Consider the following 19,480-nt stretch of genomic DNA (forward strand, 5'->3'; position numbering starts at 1 on the left):
GTGAAAATGGGCTGGCTGTGCTGGAAGACACTGAGATAAGTGCATGAAAAGGAAAGGTTTGAAGGGATATGGGCTAGGAGCAGGCAGGTGGGACAAATTTAGTTTGGGATTATGTTTGACATGGACTGGTTGGACCAAAGGGTCTGATTCCATTCTGTTTATCTCTAGGACTCCCTGTCATGACAAGGCCTAGAGTGTAGGGATAAGGAAAGAACATGGAAGAAGGTGTTCAGACCCTAAAATTATTGACCCCAACATTGAGTCACGGCATGGTGGCTCAGTGAATAGCACTGCTTCCCTCACAGCGCCAGGGACCCAGGTTTGATTCCAGCCTTGGGTGACTGTGTCTCCCCATGGTCTGCGTGGGTTTCCTCCGGGTGCTCCAGTTTCCTCCCACAGTTCAAAGATGTGCAGGTTAGAGTGGATTGGCCATGGGAAATGCAGGGTTCCAGGGATAGGATAGTGAGGTTGGATGCCCTTCAGGGATTCCGTGTGAACTTGTTGGGCCAAATGGCCTTTTTCCACACTGTAGGAATTCTATGGTTCTATCCTGAGAAGCACTATTCTCATGTGCCTCACAGCCTTCTTGAAGTCTTCAGGACTCATAGAAATTGTAGGGTAACTGTCAAGCTTAGAGTGGTGCTGGAAAAGCACAGCAGGTCAGGCAGCATCCGTGGAGCAGGAAAATCGATGTATCAGGCAGCAGCCCTTCATCGGGAACTGTCATTTCCAAACTGTAGGAATTATATGAGTCCTGAAGACTTCAAGTAGGACTTGAGGAACATGAGAACAGTGCTTATCAGGATAGAGTCATAGAATCTCTTCAGGGTGGGAACAGGCCATTTGGCCCAACAAGTCCACACTAACCCACCCAGACCCATTCCCCTGACTAATGCACCTAACCTACATATCCCCGAACACAATGGGCAATTTAGCACAGCCAACTCACCTAACCTGCACATCTTTGGATTGTGGGAGGAAACCAGAGCCCCCAGAAGAAACTCACCCAGACACAGGGAGAATGTGCAGACTCCACACAGACAGTCACCCAAGGGTGGAATTGAAACCAGGTCCCTGGCGCTGTGAGGCAACATGCTAACCACAGAGCCACCATGCTACCCATGTGTAAATGTTGCATCGAATTCATTTTTAATTTCAGTTTTATGGTCTATCGTTTTCTCAACAACCATTGTCAGCAATTTTCAGTCATGTTGTATTTCCTGAAGTGAATTATTCCTTTGGCGTATATTATTAAAGGCTGCTTAGACAAAATATGTCCCCGGAAATTATGACTTTACGTGACTAGATCCCTATTGGGATATTTCACAGTTTAAAATACATCTGAGGCAGGTTTGCCATTGTATATTTGCAGTGCATTCAGCAAGATGTGGAATATAGTTTCTCTCGTTATAAATTGCAGAATTATCAAAGCAGAGTATAATGCACCAGACAATAAAATAGATAAGTCGCCAAGATTAAAGCAAAAGGTATTTGCCTTCTGCTGCATGAAGTAGCTGCATAGCTAGTTAAACCAATCAGAGATAAACATTTGGCAGAGTTCTGTACACTGTTTGCACTATGGCATCAAATGCAGGTGACAGACTTGGACACAATTTACATTGTCCTGTCCTGTAGCTGGTAACAAGTAAAGGACAGCCAACCATGGTTTACAAAGTCCACTTTTATTTTGCTGGGAATAACAAACTTGCATTTACGGCATGCCTACAACAGGACAGATAGCCCAAAGACCTTTACAGATGCGTAAGCATACAAATTTGGAATGGAAGACAAGGTTCAGGGGCAAATGTGTGAAGGGCTCAAAGGAGGGGCTTTTAAATAGAGAAAAAGACGAGGGAGTGGAGGTGAAGCTGGGAGGCAATGTGCAGGATTCGGTGAGTTGAAGTCAACGCAGCCTATGGACCGTCCCAAAGGAAGAGTCTTTGAGCTGACTCTGCCATGTCCCTCCCTTCCAATGTGTTCAAGAAATCTCCACCGCTCTAGTCCCAAGCTCATATCGCTCTCAAGTTTCTCTTATAACTCCCTTTCATAAAACTATTCCTTTGAGCAAACCTTTGCAGCTTCATTGTCAAAGCTCATCTTATCCATCACATCCAACTCCCGTTCCCTTCACTGTATTCCCAGTGAGCTGCTGTTCTGGGTCCCCATGTTAACCAACGTTGGTGACCATTCTGTCCCATCTACGATTGCCGTTGCACGTTTCCACAAACTGGCTCGCTGTCCTCGTGAGGTACTGCCACTTCTGAATCTCCTTTCCTCCTCAAAACTTTGAAACATGAAGTCATGCCTGAAACAGCTCCACAGAGGCCGGTATCCCGTCACCAAGTCACCCTTTATTTACCCGGGCGTAGTACCTGGCACTGATCCAGCTGGCACAGAGCCAGCTCTCAGAGCCAACAGAACCTTTGACCCTCCTGTTTCTGTCTGTCAGCTGGGGTTCCCCGTATGGACCAGGTTAACTGCCCCAATCGGGGAACTCAGGTTCTATGAGGTCCACCTGGCCAACCTCATTACAATCACTGCAACCGAAAGAGTGTTGTGGCACAGAATGTGTTGTTAAGAGAAAATGTTTTTAAGTAAATAGACTTTAACCACCTTTGATCATGTACTGTGCATAGCAAGTTCCTTTTCCTATCATCCCTAAGGTCACTGAACAACGTTAGAGCAGGGTCAAGCAACTACTTGATTGTAAAATCCTCCTCTTGCTTTCAAATCTCTCAGCGGACCTCTCCAATGACCCCCATCTCCAACAGATTTTCCAGCTTGCAGGCTGTGCCCAAAGGTCAGTTTGCCCGAGTTCAGTAAGGCCTCCCGACTCTGCTCTCTACCTTTACAATGTCGTCACATTTATCATGGCCAAGTAGTACAGATACATCTCTGAGCATTGAACTGTGAATTGATGCAGCTCCAATAACACTCAAGAAGCTTGATACCATCCAGGACAAAGCAAAATTGTGAGTGGCACAGTGGTTAGCACTGCTGCCTCATAGGGCCAGGGATCTGGGTTCGATGCCTACCTTGGGGGGTTGTCTGTGTGGAGTTTATACATTATCTGTGTCTGTTTCCTCCCGCAGTTCAAAGATGTGTGAGTTAGATGAATTGGCCATGCTAAATTCTCCCATAGTGATAGGTGCATTAGTCAGGGGTTAAATATAGTGTAGAAGATTGAGTCAGTGTGGACTTGTTGGACAAAGGGCCTGTTTCCATACTGTAGGGGACCTAATTTAATCAAAATTGCTGTCACATCAACAAGCATTTTGCTTAGTCACAGCAGTGTGTACTGTCTACAAGATGCACTGCATAAGTTCATCAAAGATCCTTAGAAAGCATCTTCCACATCCACTTCCATCTAGAAGGATAGCAGCAACAAGGCTACAGACCAGAAAGCCAGGAAGCCAGGAAGTCATGTCCAACCTTGATCATAGATTGATTCAATCATGACTGGAGTAATGTGTCTGGTTCAGGGCATCACACTTTCGGAAGGAGGATGGGATAAAGAGAGGGGGCGCTGCTGGGGGAGAATGACTAAACCGACAGCCCTTCCATAGGGTCAGTCGAATGGCTTGTCCTCCACGGCTGTACGATTCCTCAACAAAGCCACAGTGCGAGGCGGACAGGAACAGAAGGCTCACATGATGTTGGAGGGCTGACATAAGGATGTGGGTTTGAGCTCAGGAACTGTGAATCAGTGAGGACTGGTCGAGTGACTGATTTTGGTGGCCATGGAAGAGAATCAGAGAAAGAGAGCGAGCGAGAGAGAGACAGCAAATGGAATGCCTTGATGGCAGTCACACAAAGTTCAATCGCCAACGCTATAGCAGAAACCCCGACAAGGGTATTGCCAGGGTTGGAGGGTTTGAGTTATAGGGAGAGGCAGAAGAGACTGGGGCTGTTTTCCCTGGAGCATCAGAGATTGAGGGGTGACCTTAAAGAGGTTTCTCAAATCATGAGGAGCATGGATAGGGCAAATAGCTGAGGTCCTTTTCCCATGTGGGCAAGTCCAGAACTAGAGGGCATAGGTTTAGGGTGAGAGGGGAAAGATATAAAAGAGACCTAAGGGACAACCTTTTCACACAGAGGGTGGTGAGTGTATGGAATGAGCTGCCGGAGGAAGTGCTAGAGGCTGGTACAATTGCAACATTGAAAAGGCGTCTGGATGGGTATGTGAATAAGAAGGGTTTAGAGGGATATAGGCCAGGTGCTGGCAAATGGGACTAGATTAGGTTAGGATATCTGATCAGCATGGGCAGGTTAGCCCGAAGGGTCTGTTTCCACTCTGTACATCCCTATGACTCTCTGACTCAAAATAGACAGACATTGTCCCTGAGCCAAAGGGCTGTGGGTGCGAGTCTCACTGCATGGATTTGAGCACAGAAATGCAGGCTGATGCTTTTGTATTTTATTGTCAGAGGAATTGATTTTCAAATGAGAACAGAAATTGCAAATAAGGACAGAACTATAAAAGGGTCACTGGACATGAAAGGTTAACTCTGATTTCTGTCCACAGGTGCTGCCAAACCTGCTGAGCTTCTCCGGCAATTTCTGCTCTTGTTTCAGATTTCCAGCGTCCACGGTTCACTTGGGGTTTTTTTTGACTTTCAAATGAGATGTTGAATTGAGTTTCTGTCAGCCTCTCAGATCAATGTGAAAGATCCTGTGGCACGATTGCAAAGAAAGCCAGAGGAGTTGTGTTTGGGCAATATTTATCTTTCAATCAGCATCATCAGAAAGCAGATTATCTCTCCATTATTGTGTTGTCGCTTCTCAGAGCTTGCTGTGTGCAAATTAGCTGTCGCTTTTCCTATATTGACAGTGCTTCAATTGGATGTAAAGTGCTTTGGATATGCTACAGTCTGGACACATCTATTATTGAAGCAGGTTTTTTGTTAACACTCTTGTATGAAAATGCTTTCAGATTAAAAGCTCATTTGCGGGACTGACCTTGCAAAGCTCGAAACACAGTGCATTTTATCAACAGCATTTTTAAAACAAGTGTTGTTGGCCTGTACTTACAGGGGACTGCTGGATGTGAAGCGAGTGCTACAGAAGAAATGTCCAACCTGGTTACCTACATACAGCCTGTGAAGTTTGAGTCCTTCGAGATTGCTAAGAGTGAGTGACTTTTTATCTGGCAGGTTACACTTTGCGGAGTGTCCTGAATTGCTTCCATAGTCTTGACGCCACTGAGTTCATGCAGCAAGGAGAGACACTTCTTCACCCAGAAAATGTTCAATGCACTGTCACAAGGAACATCCTTGTGATGAAACCACGGCCTTCCCCCTTCCCCTGTTCCTGTAATTTCCTCCAGGCCCTTCAACAATATCGGCACTCCTCTGTGAAAGGACTTGAATCCCGGCAGTATCAGCATATCTTTGTTATTCCAGTCAAGGACCATGTTTGGAAGTGTACAATGCCTTCAGAAACAGCCATTATGAAAATAGCTGTGAGGTTAGAGATGATTAAAATAATGCTAGACTGACGGCATATCATTCTAAATGTCTTGCCTGAACCCGGATGAGGAGAATCAATCTGATGCAGTTGAATTTCCTATTTGGGAGATACTTTGATATTTCATAGACAGGCGTATTCTTGAAACAAGTGGCGAACTCCTTATCGACTAAAGCTGCCTTGCAAATTAAACTTTATTACCCTTGATCTGAAACACGTGCACTCTCTTAGTCAGCTAGGACAAAGAAACACACACAAAGATAAGAGCAGGGAAAACCCTGTGGTTCAAGAAACCAGACTGAAAGGGTAGAGAAAGGTGACTTCCTCACAGTGCCTTCGGTTTTTTTTGTCAGTGAGATCCAGTTGAGGACCAATGGAAAACCTGCAAAGCAAATTCAGATGAGGAACAATTGGGAACTTTGATATTTGAAACTTTATCCTTGTTTTCCAAAGCACCTTCACTGAGAGAGATCTGGAGAGGGCTGCATTTGGCTTCAAGCTGACTCTTAAACAGACAGACAGAGACAAGTAATGCAGATTTGCACATGAATCCAACAACTTTTTACAGCTTCTAAGTGTGTACTGAAGAAAGAGCACCCATTATGTCATTCCAGAGGCTGTTGCTAGGCAACAGCAGAGTAGATCCATTTGGGTTTTTCAGTTCTGTATTCAATAATTAAAGCCGGGGGGTTGCACCCCTCACTCTCTCTAAAGCTTTGTTGAACACTGTTTTCCAAAGCCACTAGTTCCTTTCGCAAAATTGCCTAAAATTTCCTTAAACCTCTGACTTTCCCATTCCAGGCAATCACACAGTTAATCCTTTGCAAACCAGTACTGACCAAATGTTTTCCACTTCTCATAATCCACCAACAAAATGAAAAGATAGGATGGTTGGATATTCCTACAGCCTGGGGAGATCAAGTCCCAGTAGTCTTACCAGATCACAGAGCTGTTCTCTCATCAAGGAGAGACGACTGGTGGGAGTTTAAGCTGAGGGTCAACACACCTCAGGTGAGGGGAGAGAGGTTGTGAAGGAGGGATCTTCCCAGCCAGTGCAGGAATTGAACCCATGCCCATTGGCATCACTCTACGTTGCATACCAGCCAGCTGAGCTAACTGCCCTCTAAGCTTAACTGAGAGGCTGCATCGTCAGAGTGAGTGGTTATTTTTACTTGCTATATGCCTGCAATTAATTTTGAGCAGCTGACAATACTGACTGGTGGTGGTCCATGCTGAGAAGATATTTGAATTGCTGTCTATATCCTTGTAGATAAGCATATTGCTGACAAGTCTTATCTTGTGAGATCTATTCTGCAAAAGGAGCCTCTCTCATTAGTAACGGATATGTGTAAATGTTACATGTAATTACTCCTTGATTTGACCACTCTTTGTAAACAAGTGCAATCCTCAATGAGTTTACATGATAAAATGCTGAAAATGTGTTGCTGGAAAAGCGCAGCAGGTCAGGCAGCATCCAGGAAACAGGAGATTCGATGTTTCGGGCATAAGCCCTTCTTCTCCTGAAGAAGGGCTTATGCCCGAAACGTCGAACCTCCTGTTCCTTGGATGCTGCCTGACCTGCTGCGCTTTTCCAGCAACACATTTTCAGCTCTGATCTCCAGCATCTGCAGTCCTCACTTTTTCCCTACATGATAAAATGGTCCATTTGAACTCTTCTGAAATACTTATAGTCACGTAGTCTGACTATAAATAGTACCCATTATATTGGCTATCCCTTCTGGGTGAGTTGGCTTTTAAGCATTTCCTTCTCCATCTCAACTGGACCAGGAACGCAGGGGCCGAATATATTGAGCCTTTGACTCTCACTCGCCTTGGGGCGAAGATTAGCCAAGGATAATTAGAGGCTGTGTACTGCCAGACCTGCGACTGCTGACAAGAGACAATGAGCCACAGTTTCCAAGGATAGCGTTATCCTTTATTGGGAATTGGATAGGATCGCCACACTTTTCGGACTTTGGAGCATGTGATTCATGAGGCAACATAAAGTGTTTTACATTCTCAGGCTTGGCTGACTTTTTAATGTTGGAGAAAAACACAGTTGTGCACATCAGCAATATTAGTAACTCACCGTAGACAGAGGATTGCTGTTTGCTGCACATTCATTTGAATCATTTTTTGAGAACTGTCAGGTTAGTGACGAAGTTTGGTTTTGTGGAGATTTTTGAACATAACAGCACAGTGGTTATGTTACTGGGCTAGCTATCCTAGACCAATACATCAGAAGCTTGAGTCCCACAGGAATTCAATTAATTCAATAAATTTCTCATAAAATGCTTGCCTAATGGAGGGGACCGTATAACTGGCAGATTGACATTAAAAACTCAACAGCTAATACTCTTAAGAGATGCAAATCTGCAGTCATAGATCGTAGAATCCCTACAGTGTGGAAGCAGTTCATTCAGCCCACCGAGTCCACACTCGCCTTCCGAACAGCATCCCACCCAATCTATAATCCACCCAGCCTGCATACCCCTGGAGACTGTGGGCAATATAGCATGGCCAATTCACCCTAATCTGCACGTCTTTGGACTGTGGGAGGAAACCCACAGGGAGAACGTGCAATCTCCACACAGACAGTCGCCCGAGGCTGGCATCGAACCCAGGTCCCTGGCGCTGCGAGGCAGCAGTGCTAACCACTGAGCCACCGTGCGCCCAGTCTGGCCCCACCTTTGTGACTGTGGACCCACAGCAGACCCTGAAGTGCCCAGAGTGAAGACATTCTCTTGTGTTGATGAAGATAGCTCACGTCCACCTTCTCGTAGGGTAATGCCCATCAGCCATGATTGAATGGCGGAGTGGACTCGATGGGCCGAATGGCCTTACTTCCACTCCAATGTCTTATGGTCTTATGGTAATCTGGGATAGGAAATGGAACTGGCTGTGCCATCCCGAGAAAACATTTGTCATCAAACAATTCTGAATTCCTATTCCGTACCTGGCTCATGTTGAAGTTTAGGCCTAACAAGTCCACACTGACCCTCCGAGGAGCAACCCACCCAGACCCATTCCCCTACACCTAACACAACGGGCAATTTAGCATGGCCGATTCACCTAACCTGCACATTTTTGGACTGAGGGAGGAAACCGGAGCACCCAGAGGAAACTCACACAGACAACGTGCGCACTCCACGTGGACAGTTGCCCGAGATGGGAGTTGAACCCAGGTCTCTGGTGCTGTGAGGCAGTAGTGCTAACCACTGAGCCACTGTGCCGCCTGGGCAAACAGACAGAGAGAGAGAGAGGCAGACCTCGAAGGTTCCTCTGAATTCCTGGAGAAACTGCATATTCAGATCTATTAGCGAGCAAGATTTCTCTGTTCCTGGATTAGTAATGTTAAGGCTGAGGCTCATTATCCAGATGCAAGTTCATGACCCAGCCAAACCTGGATAATATCCAGATTTGAAGTGACAAGTGCCAGGCAATGACCATCTCCAACAAGAGAGAATCTAACCATCGGCCATTGACATTTAACACCAGAATATAAGAGCCAGGAGCAGGAATATGCCCATGGATCCTACCATGACCCTTAATTCCTTAACTGTTTGAAATATTATCTATCTTAGCATTTTTTTTTGTAAATATTTTTATTGAGAAAAAGATTTTGAATTTTTCACAATATTATAAAATTACTACAAAATATTACAATTTGTAATATAACAGCAATAACAGGAAAAAAAACGATTACTCTACTCCACAAACAATTGAGAAGAAAACAAAAGATAAAGTAACCTACAATCCAATAAATAATTAAATCAAAAAAAGAAATTAAATTCCTCTATGATTCTATGACTCTATGACTTTAAACTGAGTTGAACTAAGACAAACTAAATGAAGTTACAACACTCAGCGCAATCCCACCAAACCTCCCCATCACCGGGAGCATCAGTTGGCAAACCCGTATGTCTTCCTCCCAGTGGCCCCCGGCCCACCAGACACAGCCCTCATGGCTACACCAAGCCCCTGACCACTATAGCCGACAAGTCTGTGTCTATATATTTCAGAAAGGGTCGCCATGTCCTATAAAACAGTTCGTTTTCTGGTGCACCATACTCGTGAGGAAGTCCAGGCAGATGTGCCCCATCACTAATCTACGCCACCCTGACAGTCCCGGAGGATTTTCCGACATCCAGTTCATCAGGATGTTCTTCCTCACCCAAAGTGAAAGAATATTAAACAGTTTCTTCCCATGCACATCCAAAGAGGGGAGATTCAGCAAACCCAAGAGGAGGGACATCGGATCTACCTTGACCTCGGTTCCTAACATCCCTTCCAAGACACTCGCTATCCCGCCCCAATATCTACGAAGCTTGAGGCGTGACCAGAAGCAACGAATAAGAGTACCAACATCTGTTTTACGTTTGGGGATGCTCCTGTCTTAAATTTCACAAGCCACTCTGGTGCCAAGTAAGCCCTGTGGAGTACCTTCAGTCGCATAGCCTGCGTCCTATTGCAAATCGAAATCTTCCTTACGTTTTCCCAAATATCCTCCCACGCCTCTGACGAGATCTCCTCCCCCCCAATTCCTGAGCCCAGATTCCGCACAGACGCTCAATGTCCTTTGATCCACTACCTCCTAATAAATGATAGAGGGTGCTGACTGAGAGAGTACCCATGGACTGAAGTACTCTCCTCTCCACATCTGACTTATAGGGACTAACCATTAATGTAGTCGCTTTCTGTATAAAGTCCCGAATCTGAAAATAATGAAAGAAGTCTCTCCGAGATAGTTCATATTTCTGGCTCAGTTGCTCGAAAGACATCATGACCTCCCCGTTAAATAAATCTCCCAAACAGGAAACTTCTCTGGACTCCCAGAGCCTAAGGCCAGAATCCATCGATCCTGGCCAGAATCCTAACATTCCTACTATGGGAGTGAAAGGGGAAGGTTTTTGTAAATTGCCCACACCTTATTTCATCATTCTCCATGCTTTAACCGTGTTAAGGACAATCAGGTTTCTGCAATGGTCCATAACAGTCCTCATCTTGTCCATAAACAACAAATTAATGAAGGGGCACTTTGCCTGGGAGGCCTCGATCTCCAGCCAGATTGACCGTGGGTCCTGATAAGCCCAGTCAGCCGTAGAGGATAGTCGGGAACTTATAGACTCAAAGAGTCATAGAGATGTACAGCATGGAAACAAACCCTTCGGCCCAACCCGTCCATGCTGACCAGATATCCCAACCCAATGTAGTCCCACCTGCCAGCACCCGGCCCATATTCTTCCAAACCCTTCCTATTCATATACCCATCCAGATGCCCTTTAAATGTTGCAATTGTATCAGCCTCCACCACTTCCTCTGGCAGCTCATTCCAGACATGTACCATCCTCTGAGTAAAAACGTTGTCCTTTAGGTCTCTTTTATATCTTTCCCCTCTCACCCTAAACCTATGCCCTCAAGTTCTGGACTCCCCCACCCCTGGGAAAAGATCTTGTCTATTTACCCTATTTATGCCCCTCATGATTTTATAAACCTCTATAAGCTCACCCCCTCAGCCTCCGATGCTCCAGGGAAAACAGCCCCAGCCTGTTCAGCCTTTCCCTATAGCTCAGATCCTCCAACCCTGGCAACATCCTTGTAAATCTTTTCTGAACCTGCTCAGGTTTCACAACATCTTTCCAATAGGAAGGAGACCAGAACTGCACGCAATATTCCAACAGTGGCCTAACCAATGTCCTGTGCACCTGCAACATAACCTCCCAACTCCTGTACTCAATAATCTGACCAATAAAGGAAAGCAAACCAAACACCCTCTTCACTATCCTATCTACCTGAGACTCCACTTTCAAGGAGGTATGAACCTGCACTCCAAGGTCTCTTTGTTCAGCCACACTCCCTAGGACCTTACCATTAAGCGTATAAGTCCTGCTAAGATTTGCTTTCCCAAAATGCAGCACCTTGCATTTATCTAAATTAAACTCCATCTGCCACTTCTCAGCCCATTGGCCCATCTGGTCCAGATCCTGTTGTAATCTGAGGTAACCCTCTTCGCTGTCCACCACACCTCCAATTTTGGTGTCATCTGCAAACTTGCCCCTTATCTCATATTCAAATCATGTATATAAATGTCGAAAAGTACTGAACCCAGCACCGATCCTTGTGGCACTCCACTGGTCACAGGCCTCCTGTCTGAAAAACAACCCTCCACCACCACCCTCTGTTTTCTACCTTTGAATTTAACCACCTACCCCCTGGGGAAGCTGCAATTTGACAAGCTTATTAAGAGGCTGTCTATGATGCCAGATGAAAGATCCAAGCCAACTGTAAAACCTCCAAAGCGCTTGTCCAGGCAGCATCAAAGGAAGCATTCACATGGGATATAATAAACAAGGAAGAACATTCATTTTGACCAGAGCTATTCTACCCAACCAGGATATCGGAAGATCTTCCCAGCGCTGAAGGCCCTGTCTTATCTTCTCTAGCAACTGCACAAAGTTAGTGTTATATAATTGATGGAAGGCCAGGGTGATAAACATGCTGAAATACAGGAAACCTCCCTGTGACCACCCGAAAGGGAAACGGGTTCCACCCCCAAGATCGGGTACTCTGACAAAACCCCCCACAGGCATGGCCTCCGACTTCATAATATTGATTTTACATCCTGAGAAAGATCCAGATAGATTAGTCACTTGTATTAAACAGGGCACAGATATTGTTGGGTTCATTAGAAAGAGAAGATCATCATCTGTGTAAAGGATGATCTTATGCCCTCCTGATCCTACCTCCAAGGCAATTATATTGGGGTCTCTCTGGATGGCCTCTGTCAATGGCTCTATCACCGATGTAAACAGCAATGGTGAAAGGGGGCATTCCTTGTCGGCTGCCTCTACCGATACTAAAATTGTCAGGCCTTAGACCATTAGTGAGAACCGCTGCTTTAGGGTCACTGTATAACACTGCCACCCACATGGCAAAGACCCCTCCAAGACCAAACCGCTCCAGGACATAAAAGAGGTATGGCCAGTCCACCCAGTCAAACACTTTCTCTGCATCCAGGGAGACTACCAAGCCTGGAATCGACCCTTGCTGGTATACCTGGACCATATTTAGTATTCTTCTAATATTATCCATCTTTACCTTAAAAAAGTCAGTGAGGTAGCCTCAACTGCTTCCCTGGGCGGGGAATTCCACAGATTCACAACCCTCTGGGTTAAGAAGTTCCTCCTCAGCTCAGCCCTAAATCTGCTCCCCCTTATTTTGAGGCTATGCCCATGAGTTCTAGCTTCACCTGCCAGTGGAAAAAAACCTCCCTTTTTCTATCGTATCTATTCCCTTCATAATTTTACGTATTTTTAAGGTAACTTTATGAGATCACCCCTCATTCTCCTTCATTTCAGTGAATGTAATCCCAGTCCACTCAGTCTCTCCTCATTATCCAACCCTCTCAGCTCCAGAATTGATCTCGTGAACCTCCTGTGCACCCCCTGCAGTGCCAGTGCATCCTTTCTCAAGTAAGGAGACCCAAACCGCACCCAGTACTCCCAGTTGTGGCCTCATCAGCACACTATACAGCTGCAGCATAACCTCCCGATCGTTTAACTCAGTCCCTTTAGCAATGAAGGACAGAATTCCATTTGCCTTATTAATTACCTGTTCTGGAGAAAGTGAGGTCTGCAGATGCTGGAGATCAGAGCTGAAAATGTGTTGCTGGAAAAGCGCAGCAGGTCAGCATCCAAGGAACAGGAGATTCGACGTTTCGGGCATAAGCCCTTCTTCAGGAAGAAGGGCTTATGCCCAAAACGTCAAATCTCCTGTTCCTTGGATGCTGCCTGACCTGCTGCGCTTTTCCAGCAACACATTTTCAGCTAATTACCTGTTGTATCTGCAGACCAACCTTCATGCACAAGGACACCCTAGTCCCCCTGCACAGCAATATGCTGCAATTTGTTTAGTGTTCACATAAAAGCCCTTTTTACTGTTATTCCTACCGAAATGGATGACTTCACATTCATGAACATTGTACTCCATCTGTCAGACCTTTGCCCACTCTCTTAAACTATCTATACCTCTCTGCAATCTGAGTCCTCTGCACACACTGTGCTCTACCACTAATCTTAATGGCATTTCCATCACTGAATCCACCATTATCAACATCCTGGGAGTTAGCACTGACAAGAAACCGAACTGGCCTGGACATTTTAAACACTGCGGCTACAAGTGCAGGTCAGACGCGAGGAATCGTGTGGCGGCTAGCTTAGCTCCTGACTCTGCAAAGCCTGTCCACCATCCACAAGGCACAAGTCAGGTGTGTGACACTTGCCTGGGTGGGCCCCAACAACACTCATGAAGCTGAAGAAGGTTATAACTGGACACTCGGAAACACACAAGGGAATTGGAGAGGGTCAGTATATTTTGCAAAACAGAAATGTTTCACCAATTTATTGGAACTCTTTGGGTGTGTGGCATGCAGTGTGGACACAGGGAAGCCCATTGATGTATGCTGCTTGGATTTGAGAAGGTTCTACATAAATAGGTTATTGCACAAGGGAGGAGTTCATGGTGTGAGGGCTAACATACTAACGTGGACAGAAAATTCGCTGACTGGCAATATCACAATGAAGGGCCTCCTGTAGATTGTGACAGGGCGGGGATGTTAGACAGGGATCTGCACTGGAGCTTGTTGACGTTTTGCAGTTTATAGCAATGACTTAAGCGAGGGGAGTGAAGGGGTGGTGGCTGAACTTGCAGAGAAAGTTTGTTGTGAAGTTGACATTACAGCGATGAAGATTGGTTTAGTCAAAGCAGATGTTTGCAACAACTGTAACAAGGAGCCCATCGGAAAAAATACTGAAGTCTTGTTGAAATGCTCCTGGGGTAATTATTGATGGAGGACATTGAGGTATGTTTTATTCTACGTTTTTGTGACATTGTTCCCAGGATGGCATACGAGGAGAGACTGGATTGGCTGGGTTTGTACTCACTGGAATTGAGAAGAAAGACGGGGGAGTTGCACAGAAACATATAAAGTCCTGCTGGGACTGGACAGGCTAGATGCAGGAAGAAGGTTCCCGATGCTAGGGAAGTCCAGAACTCGGGGTCACCGTGTAACAATAAGGGGTAGGCCATCCAAGACTGAGATGGGGAAGAATGTCTTCACTCAGAGAGTTGTGAACCTGCGGAATTCTCTCCTACAGGAAGCTGTTGGGGCCAGTTCGTTGGATAGATTGAGGAGGGAGCTGGACATGACCCTTGCAGCTAAAGGGATCAAGGGGCATGGGGAGAAAGGAATGGGCTACTGAGATGGCACGATCAGCCATGATCATATTAAATGGTGGGGCAGGCTGGAAGGGCCAAATGGCCCACTACTGCACCTATTTTCTACATTTCTATGTTTCCCATTGACTTAGAAATCGATACAAGTGTTTTGATTTCATCTTAATCTATTATTCTGCTAACTCTTGGTCAGGTCATAAAATTATTGGCAAGATTTCCCTCTCCTCTCACAAAGGGCTCAATTCTATTTTATCGGTGTTACATCAAAGAGGGTTCCTCATCACCAGCTCAGGACAGGTGAGGTAACAAGGGGTTCAAGCTTGTAAAATGTTTTTCTGTGTTTCACGTTCCCCACCGGCACCCACCCCAGTTTATAACGTGACCTTGCATTCCTCCATTTGATTAGATCTCACTCTAAAGCACACAGCGACCCACCCTCCCCCCTCGTGCCAAGTACAATAAAATCAACACCTCAGAGTCCATGTCGAACTGTGTCAGCCAGTTATGTTCAAGCTGAAAGGTTAACCGAGAGGTACAGCCGGATGTGCGGTGGGTTATTGGATGTTTCTGTTTTTTTCACTTGTAGAGAACAACAAAAGTTTCGAAATGTCGTCGTTCGTGGAGACCAAGGCTCTGGAGCAGCTGACGAAATCGCCTGTGGAGTTTGTGGAGTATCCCTTCAGCAAATACTGACTGTACCGTCCCCATCACTCGCTCAGACGTAAATCAGTGATGTTTAATTTGGTAGAGAGAGAGGTTCACCAGAGATTCAGGACGCACCGTGACGCAAACCTGATGTTGAACCATGTAAAGTGATGACAACTTTAAAAAAGGATCTCAAAACCCCCACTTATTGTGAATCTCAACAGACCCTCGTTTGTTTCACATATTTTTGTTCAGATTTCTTTCGCTCTGCTTTTAGAGTTAGGAGGAAGTGAGGACTGCAGGTGCTGGAGCGTCAGAGCTAAAAAGTGTGGAAAAGCAGGGCAGGCCAGGCAGCATCAGGAACAGGAGAGTCGACATCATCAGGAACATTCCTGATGAAGGGCTCATGCCCGAAACGTCGACTCTCCTGCTCCTCGGATGCTGACTGACCTGCTGTGCCTTTCCAACACCACACTTTTAAAGTTGACCTTTTCAGAGGGTTAGGAGTTAGCAACATTGTTATGGCTCTAGAATCACATCTAGATCAGACCAGGTAAGGATCGCAGATTTCCTTCCCTCAAGGACATTGGTGAACCAGATGTTTTTATTCCCAAATCAATTGATGATAGTTAATGCAATCACTCAAATTGTGGGTGGGTTTAAGTTCCAGAGTTTTCATTAAGCAAATTCAAATTCCACCCATGCAATGGAGGGACTTGAACCCATGGCCCCAGCGCATTATGCCCAGCCTGTGAAAGGTTGACCTAATGATGCTACCACTGTGCCACCATCACCCCACTCAAGGTTGTGATTCCTATGCAGTACCAAGGGAGTGCAGCACTGTTAGAGGTGTAGCCTTTCAGACAAGACTTTACACTGAGTCCCTCTCTGCCCTCTCAGCTGAGGGTAAAAGGCTCCCCAGGAACTATTTCAGTGAAGAACAGAGGTTTCTGCTGGCCAATGTCTGTCACCCAACCAACATCGCGAGTACCAGATTATCTGGTCATTGTCGTTTGCTATTTATGTGCAAATTGTCTCCTGCTTTACAGTGATGACACTTTAAAAAGTACTTTATTGACTGTAAAACACTTTGACAGCTCTGGTAGTTGAGATAGACACAACATAAACATAACTCGGAGAAAGTGAGGACTGCAGATGCTGGAGATCAGAGTCAAGTGTGTGGTGCTGGAAAAGCACAGCCAAGTCAGGCAGCATCCCAGGAGCAGGAGGGTCAACGTTTCGGGCATGAGCCCTTCATCAGGGATGAGGCTGGTGCACCGAGGGAGTGGAGAGATAAATGGTTGGGGGGGAGGGGGGGGGGGGGGGCGGCAAGTAGCTGAGAATGTGATAGGTAGATGAAAGTGGAGGGGTGATGGTGATAGGTTGGAGAGGAGGGTGGAGTGGATAAGTGGGAAGGAAGATGAACAGGTAGGACAGTCCAAGAGGGAGCTGCCAAATTGGAAGGTTGGATCTGGGATAAGGTGGAGGAAGGGGAAATGAGGAAACTGGTGAAGTCGACATAGATGTGTGTGGTTGGAGGGTCCCAAGGAGGAACATAAATATAAGGTTTTCCTTTTAATCTTGAGTTGGGGGAATTTCAGAAGATAAAACATGGTTTCTCGTTTGAATAATATCTTCACACTGCATCCAGGTGTTGCTGCTGCTGAGTGGTGACCCAGACCTTGTTTTCTTTGAGCTGGAAGAATATGATTTTTAACCATAAAATCTGAGAGCTGTTCATTCAGACCGTGGCCACTGGATGGCGTCATCCCTTAAGAAATGCAAGCAATGGGCAAGAAGAAAGACTCGAATAATAATTTTTTTTGTTGCTTAACTGTTGAAAAGTTCTTTGTAAATAAGAACACATCTTCACGCACAGCTTGAAATGCTGCTCAGTTTGTAAATTACTTTGGGCAGCCCCTGTGTTAACTTCTGGAAATTAATTCACTTGCAGGAGAATAATTTATAGGCGTACCTTGATGGCTGAATATTTAGCTTGAACAGAAGTCCAAGATAATTCAATTAGCTGGGTGGACACCATGGTCAGTGTGGACCAATTTGAGCTGAAGGGCTCATGCTATATTACTCTATGACTATATAGTATTTAATTTAAAGAGTAAGTGTTGGAAATATTCAGCAGCTCAGAGGAGGATAAATGTTATCACCTAGGGTCCTGGCGTGGCTGATGGACCTTATCCTAGAGCCACATCTCCCACCACACACTTGGCACCTGTTCCCGGGTAGTCTAGGTAGGTGCCTTGTTCGGATGTCTCTTAACGTGGGAATGCTATTGTACATCAGTAGCCGTTGGTGTCACGCTAATATCTTCCCCCCGCATTGCACTTAAGGGCTTATTTTGGATTGCACTTTGGTTCCTCCCCTCTGGCCTTACTGTCATAGATGATCCTGATAGCATCATAAGACCATAAGACATAGGAGTGGACGTAAGGCCATTCTGCCCATCGAGTCCAATCCGCCATTCAATCATAGCAGATGGGCATTTCAACTTCACTTACCAGCATTCTCCCCGTAGCCCTTAATTCCTCGTTCTTGGGATCAATGGAACACTCAGTCCAAAGCCAGGTGGCAATCCACAGGAAGTGTCCTCTCCTATATTAAAGCAAACTCCAACATCCACTCTGTGGAACAATACACCATTGGAGAACTTGGTGACAGAGTCTTTGAAGTTGCCTTAAAATGGAGCTTAATGTTGTTTTGATCTGTTGGACCTGAAAGGAGTGCAGGTAGAATTTACCAGAATGGTCTTTTTAAATTAATTTGTACGTTATGGGTTTAAATTCCCTCAACCAGGAGGTAATAGCCGAGTGACATCATCGTTCCACTATTAATCAGTGACTCAGTGCACATTCAGGGGACCCTGGTTGAATGCCATAGATTTGAATCGAGTGGAAATCTGGAATTAAAAGTCTAATGATGACCATGAACTAATTGTTGGAAAAATCCATCTGGTTCACCAATGTCCTTTAGGGAAGGAATCTGCCATCCTTACCTGGTCTGGCCTACATGTGACTCCAGACCCACAGCAATGTGGTCGATACTTAACCATTACCTGGGCAATTAGGGACAGGCAATTAATTCCCACCAGTGATGCCCGCATCCCATGAATGAATTTCTAAAAAATACTCCCAAAGTGTTATTTGTCAGCAGAATATTCCTTTCGTCCTCAGATCCTAGGAGGGGACAGCAACACTTCGGAACAATATTCAGTTCAATTTGTCGATATTGTGAGTGATGTGCAGAGAATGCCTACTTTTTCTTAGTCGCTGACAGGACATGGGTGTCGCTGGCTGGACCCACATTTATTGCCCGTCCCTAATTGCCCTTGAGATGGTGGTGCTGAGCCACCTTCTTGAACTGCTTCAGCCCGTGTATTTTAAGGACTCCTGCAGCACTCTTAGGGAGAGAAATTCCAGGATTTTGACCCTATGACACTGACGGAATGACACGGCATTTCCAAGTCAAGATGGTAAATGGTTTGGAAGGGGATTTTCAGGTCATGGTGTTCCCGAGTTCCCATGGCATTAAGGGGTGACTACGCACACTAGGCTGGTATTCCTGGGAATGTGAAGGGATGATTTGATTGGAGATTTGTAAGATTTTGAAAGGTATTTATCAGTGTGAGACAGAGAGAAGTACTTCTGCCACTGTCAAGAAATCTAGGATAAAGATATGTAAGAGACGTGACTTCAATATCAAAGCTAGGTCATTCTGGAGGGAAGGTAGAAGGCACTTCTTCATGTAAAGGTCTGTAAAATCATGGAACTCTCTCCCAGAATAAGCAGTAACCGCTAGCTCACTTAGAGAGTCATACAGCACAGAAACAGTCCCTTCAATTCAAACAGCCCATACCGTCCATAATCTCAAACTAAACTAGTCCCATCTGCCTGCACTTGACCTATTTCCCTCCAAACACTTTGTAAAGTTAAGAGTGTGGCACTGGAAAAGCACAGCAGGGCAGGCTCTCCTGCTCCTCGGATGCTGCCTGTCCCGCTGTGCTTTTCCAGTGCCACACTTTTCAACTCTGATCTCAAGCATCTGCAATCCTCGCTTTCACTTAGTAAAGTTAAGTCAAGAGTCATTTGATTGAGTTTTTTTCCTTAATAAGAGTATGAGG

General features: G+C 45.5%; 1 protein-coding gene across 2 annotated transcripts in view; it reads left to right on the forward strand.

The window, feature by feature from the left end:
- LOC132819522 (1-phosphatidylinositol 4,5-bisphosphate phosphodiesterase beta-1) overlaps window positions 1–19,480 on the forward strand; it is an 893,680-nt gene that overhangs the window by 734,683 nt on the left and 139,517 nt on the right. For both annotated transcript variants that reach the window (XM_060831077.1, XM_060831078.1), the window contains exons 17-18: window positions 5,034–5,130; window positions 15,287–15,371. In XM_060831077.1, the coding sequence (XP_060687060.1) occupies window positions 5,034–5,130; window positions 15,287–15,371 (182 nt within the window). The remainder of the gene's footprint in view (window positions 1–5,033; window positions 5,131–15,286; window positions 15,372–19,480) is intronic.

The sequence above is a fragment of the Hemiscyllium ocellatum genome, chromosome 10, assembly GCF_020745735.1.
Source record: "Hemiscyllium ocellatum isolate sHemOce1 chromosome 10, sHemOce1.pat.X.cur, whole genome shotgun sequence".
In the NCBI taxonomy this organism is placed as follows: domain Eukaryota; kingdom Metazoa; phylum Chordata; class Chondrichthyes; order Orectolobiformes; family Hemiscylliidae; genus Hemiscyllium; species Hemiscyllium ocellatum.